Raw genomic sequence first — 5,973 nt, 5'->3', positions numbered from 1 at the left:
TTAAAAAAAATATTTCTTTTCAGTGTAACAGTATTCATTGTTTTTGCACCACACCCAGTGCTCCATGCAATCTGTGCCCTCCCTCATATCCACCACCTGGTTCCCCCAACTACTTTTGAAAAATTTCTTTCTTTTTCCTATTCTTTCTTTCTTTCTTTTTTTTTTTTTTTTACTTTTCAGGTTCTTTATTATGTGAATGCACATGTAATATTCTTTCCTTTTTTTATTGTGTTATGTTAGTCACCATAAATTACATCATTAGTTTTTGATGCAGTGTTCCAAATTCATTGTTTATGTACAACACCCAGTGCTCCATGCATTTCATGCCCTCCTTAATACCCACCACCAGATTTACTCACCCCTGAACCCCCTTCCCCTCTAAAATCCTTAGTGTGTTTCTCAGAGTCCATAGTCTCTCTTGCTTCATAATACTCTTTAATATTTGAAAGTTCATGTCTTTTTAATTATTGATTTTTTTCAAATATTTCTTAGCTCTTCTCATTGACTTCTCTTTCATCTGAAGGAAGGACAGGCAGTTATGGAGCATAGGCCATAGTTGCAATCTACTATGAATCTGTTAATGAGCTCTAATATGATGACTGTATCAATAAATCATATGACATATAGCTATGTGGTACTTGGTAATTAAAGTTATTTACTTTTCCTTTGCATCAGGGTCATCATAGTTTAATGCTGGTTGTCAGTTGACCAAGTATCCTCAAACTCAAGCAAACTAAATAGAAAATTGTTTATGTGCTTTGTGTCTTCATGGCCCTGAGTGGACTGATTTGCTTTTTTTTTTTTTTTTTAGAATTTGAATCCTGTAGAATTAGCTTTTTAATTAAATAATTAATTACTTAAAAAATTATCAGTAGGGAATACACATTGTTTCTTTCTTCTAAAAATTTTTACTTATTTTTAAAATTTCTTTTCAGTGTTCCAGAATTCATTGTTTATGCATCACACCCAGTGCTCCATGCAATACATGCTTTCTGTAATACACACCACCAGGCCCATCCAACCACCCACTCCTCTCCCTTCCAAAACCCTTAGTTTGTTTCTCAGAGTCCACAGTCTCTAATGGTTTGTCTCTCCCTCCAATATCCCCAACTCCCTTCTCCTTTCCACCTCTGCATGTCCTCCATGTTACTCCTTATGCTCCACAAGTAAGCGAAACCATATGATAATGGGCTCTCTCTGCTTGATTTATTCCACTCAGTATAATCATGAGGTCTGAATCTACTTCTGCCTACTCACTGTCTACAAGCTCGGTGATGCCTCAGGAAATTCTTCAAATTAACCCATACAACTATAGCACTGTTGATGGTCCTAACCATGAGTACAGCTATCATTCATGGTTATCTGTAAGCAATCCATGATAATAATAGCCAACACCTATTGAACAATTACTGTGTACAGAATTGTGTCCTGAGCATCTCCATGAATTTTCTTGTAACTGTCCTAGTAATCTTATTGTCCAGGGGCTCTTAATGTTATTACTTCATTTTGAGTAAATCAATCTTAGTGTTTTTAAGCTACTGGGAGAAGCTCATAAAGCGAGAGGGTAGCAGACAAAACTCCAAAGTCTGAACCTTTAATGTTCTCAATTTGTTCTCATGCTGTTCCTCAAGCAGTAAAGTACCCTAAAATTGAAATAATCTTGGGGTTAGTTGTGAGCTATACTGCCTTTCCTTTGGTATACTTAGTACAAAGACTTCCCTAAGAAGACTTGTTCCATAACTTTATTGGGCACATATACTGTGCCTCAAGAAAATATTATCAGAGTGATAAGTTATGATATAGTTTTCCAGGTCAGTTAGAAGATGATATATTAACTGCATTCATATAAAAGTTTGTGAAATTATTACAAAGAGGGTAAATAACTTTTCATAAGGATAAAAGAGGAAATTTCAAAACATTATCTAGATGGCCATGTGGGCCTGAAAGGCTATCTCAGTTTTAATCTAGAGTGATTCCACTTATGTTCTCGTGAATGAGTGGTTATATAATGAATTATCAGAGGTTTAAAAAAATTTGATGAGTGATCTCTGTAATAATCACATCATTTATATTATTTTAGTTCTCAGTCAAATTAAAAAAATATCTCTTTAATTTTCATGAGACTTCATGAACTAATTGAGAACCTAAAGCACTTTTAAAAATATTTCAATTCTATTAGGCAACATATAATACATCATTATTTTGAAGCACTTTAAAAACACACTTCTTGACAATTTGAAATGAAATGCTGGGTCTGGGTCAGGGCACTGAGACATTGGTCTTTCCCAGCACTCAGTGGAGGGAAAAAATAGCACATATGGGAATTGTAATACTGTCATCTCACCTGAGTCAACTGTGTATTCTCTTCTCTCTTTCCTGATTTTAGAAGTACAAGCCAATGATTGGGGGAGGAAATGTTACACAGATCACCTATTTCATCCTTTTAGGATTCTCTGATTTTCCCAGAATCCTAGCAGTGCTCTTTGTTGTATTCCTGCTGATCTACATTTTGACTCTGACTTGGAACCTGTGCCTCATCATCTTAATAAGGATAGACTCTCACCTCCACACACCCATGTACTTCTTCCTCAGTAATCTCTCATTCATAGATATCTGCTATGTGACCTCTATAGCTCCCAAGATGCTCTCCAACTTTTTCCAAGAGCAGCAGACCATCACCTTTGTGGGTTGTGCTGTTCAGTTCTTTGTCTTTGCAACCATGGGACTGAGTGAGTCTTGTCTAATGACAGCCATGGCTTATGACCGATATAGTGCCATTTGCAATCCACTTCTCTATTCATCCATCATGTCACCCACCCTCTGTATTCGGATGGTGCTGGGATCCTATTTAGCTGGACTCTCTGCTTCTCTATCCCAATTGTGTACCGTGTTTCAGCTCCACTTTTGTGGGCCTAATGTCATCAACCACTTCTTTTGTGACACGCCCCAACTGTTAGCCTTGTCTTGCACTGACACTTTCTTTGTGCAACTGTTGATTGCTATATTAGCAATGTTCTTTGGGATAATAAATGCCCTCATTATCATGATATCCTATGGCTATATTGTTATGTCCATCATGAAGATCACTTCCGCTAAAGGCAGGTCCAAAGCTTTCAACACCTGTGCTTCTCATCTCACAGCAGTTTCCCTCTTCTATACCTCAAGTATCTCTGTCTATTTGAGTTCTAGCTCTGGCAGTTCCTCCAGTTTTGACAGATTTGCATCAGTATTCTACACTGTGGTCATTCCAATGTTGAATCCCTTGATTTACAGTCTGAGAAACAAGGAAATCAAAGATGCATTGAAGAGGTTACAAAAGAAGAGATGGTCCTGCTGAGGTCCTAGTCCAGATTTGTCCTCTCAGAAACCTAACCCCCCAGTAACATACACATGAATGGACTCTAACAAAATTCATACTGCCTTTGGATAAACAAAGGTTAATTTGACACAGATAATATGCCAAGTAGACTGACAGCTGGCTTAATGCTACATTAGCACAATACCTTTAAGTCTTGGAGGTACATACATTCACCCTGCATGAGAAGGGGCCTCATCATTTATTAATATTCTGCAAGTAAGTTACCTGAGTGTCTCAGTCTGTTAAGCATCTGCCTTCTGCTCAGATTATGATCCTAGAGTTCTGGGATTGAGCCCCATATCAGGGGTTTCTGCATCTCCCTCTCCTTCTGTACTTCCTCCTGCTTGTGCTCTCTCTCTCTCAAGTAAATAAATAAAATCTTTAAAATAATCCACAAATATTTGTAAAATGTTAACATTTAGAAACTTGTTACTTCTCTTTGCTTCAGAGATAGAGCCCTGTCCAATCTCAGACCTTTGACTGTAAAGGAGTGATACCTGACAGAGGCCCCCAGGAGTATAAAGGCCTTGTCTCCCAAATATTTGATGCAGCATAATCCAGACATGAGGGTGATTGGTTTGTTCTGTATTCAGACCATAATGGCAATAAATGGAGGTGATGTGCCTTTGAGTAGAAACAATAAAAAACTAGTGGTGCACTGTATGGTAACTAACATAATATAAAAAAAATTAAAAAAATAAACACATCTATACAGTTGGCCTGGTCACATCTCCTGGGAAGAGCAACCTGAGATAATTAATGTTTGTCTGAGGCCTCTTTCAAGCCTAATCATCTAATAAATTTGGTTACATCCCTGTCTCTACCAACTGTAATCTAAGGAAGCAGGAGGTGATTTGAATCACATGGAGGAATGGAATGAAGAATGTCATCCCTTCAGTATCAATTATGAGTCTGGTGACTGTTTCCTCCTCCTAATATTCAGTGGGGATTTCTGATGAAAGATGATATTCAAAATCCATATCATAGCCAATAGCTGTATCTGACATTCTGGAAATCAAGCCTTATCTCTCTCATTAAGTCAGGAAAATTTATGCTGTCTGACATAGCCAGTGTTTCATCCTATCAAATCATTTCTGATATTTCAAGCATCTGTTCATGTTTGATGTGGGGAGACTTGTGTGAAAGTTCATTGTAATAATAGATTTACTGAATACTGAATTTTGCAGACTAAGAACAAATATGGAGAGCTGGTATACATCTTTATTGTCTTTGTCCAACACTTTATGTCATCGAATCTATGGTTTTGTATGGGGTGATCTAATTTATGGAGTAGCTGGTTAGACTTATGCTAATGCTGATATTTTGTAGGGAGCCTCAAGAGCCAGAGAGGAAATAGGCTTTTAAGACTGGCCAGTTTTCTCTGTCAAAAGTAGAACACAAAACATTTGGCCCTTGTTATCTGTTTGGAATGTGGTACAAGAAGTCTATCAACACTGACCATTGATATACAGATTGCTCAGTCTTGAACCAACTGATATAAAACAGATGTCATTACAATTACATATTATCCTTGGAGATTCATTGCATTCTTAATGTGTTTTTTGGGGCAGGGTCTCAACTCTGGTAAGTCACACAATTCTTCCATTTAGTTAAGGACTATAATTGAGGAGGTATTAGAAGCCTTGCCAGATTTTTCACAAGTTTACAGATGGACAGGATTGAGAGAAGGAGAATCATGGAAACTCTGGGAGAGAATGTGAAGGCTTATCCCATGCCAAAGAAGTAGTGCAGTATGAATAAAGGATGTGCGTCCCCCCTACACCAATGAAGGCACAGGTATGTTCTTTGAAGCATTGTTCTTTCAATATGTGTAAGAATGTATGAGACATCTTTCTAAGGAACCATGAGGGCTTCAGCAGGAGAAGCACCTCTGTGAGGAATGTAACAGTGTTATTGATTATGGTTATTATGCTATGCATTAGATTACCAGATTTCTTCATCTTTTAGTTGCAAGACTGTATCTTTTCAAAAAAACATCTCTCCAATTCCCTTGGCCGCTGGCCCTGCTGACCACCATTGTACTCTATGTTACTAGGAGTTTGGCTTTTTGATTCTGCGTATTAGTGACCTTATAAAGACATATTTGTATTTCTTTGTCTGGCTTATCTCACTTAGTATAATGCCCTAGCGTGCAACATGATGTCTCAAATGTCAGGATTTATTTCTCTGTCCTAGTTGAATAATAGTCTACTGTATTGTGTGTGAATATCATGTCTTCTTTCTAATTCTTTAATTACCATATCTTGTCTATTATGAATAATGCTGCAATAAACATGGGAGTACAGATTATCTTTTTTTTAAAATCTGTTTTTGTTTCTGTTGAATGTATACCCAGAAGTGGGGTTGGTGGGTCATGGTAGTTCTCTAATTTGGGGGGAACATCCATATTGTTTTTAATATTGGCTGAACCATATTATGTTTCCACCAGTAGTGTACAGGTATTCTTTCTATTCCACATCCTCACCACCACTTGTTATCTCTTTCTTGATGATAGCCATTCTGACAGGTGTGATTTGATACCTCATTATGTTTTTGATTTGAATTTCCCTGATGATTAGGGATATTGGTACCTTTTCATGTACCTGTTGGCCATT

General features: G+C 37.3%; 1 protein-coding gene across 1 annotated transcript; it reads left to right on the top strand.

The window, feature by feature from the left end:
• The first annotated feature begins 2,398 nt into the window (after positions 1–2,398).
• On the top strand, positions 2,399–3,337 carry LOC116600363 (olfactory receptor 5AN1-like). Its single transcript, XM_032360541.1, has one exon. It carries the CDS (start codon positions 2,399–2,401, stop codon positions 3,335–3,337), a length of 939 nt encoding a protein of 312 aa, XP_032216432.1.
• The last annotated feature ends 2,636 nt before the right edge of the window (positions 3,338–5,973 follow it).

Source organism: Mustela erminea, chromosome 9 (assembly GCF_009829155.1).
Source record: "Mustela erminea isolate mMusErm1 chromosome 9, mMusErm1.Pri, whole genome shotgun sequence".
Lineage (NCBI taxonomy): Eukaryota > Metazoa > Chordata > Mammalia > Carnivora > Mustelidae > Mustela > Mustela erminea.
This window is presented reverse-complemented; position numbering and strand designations above follow the sequence as displayed.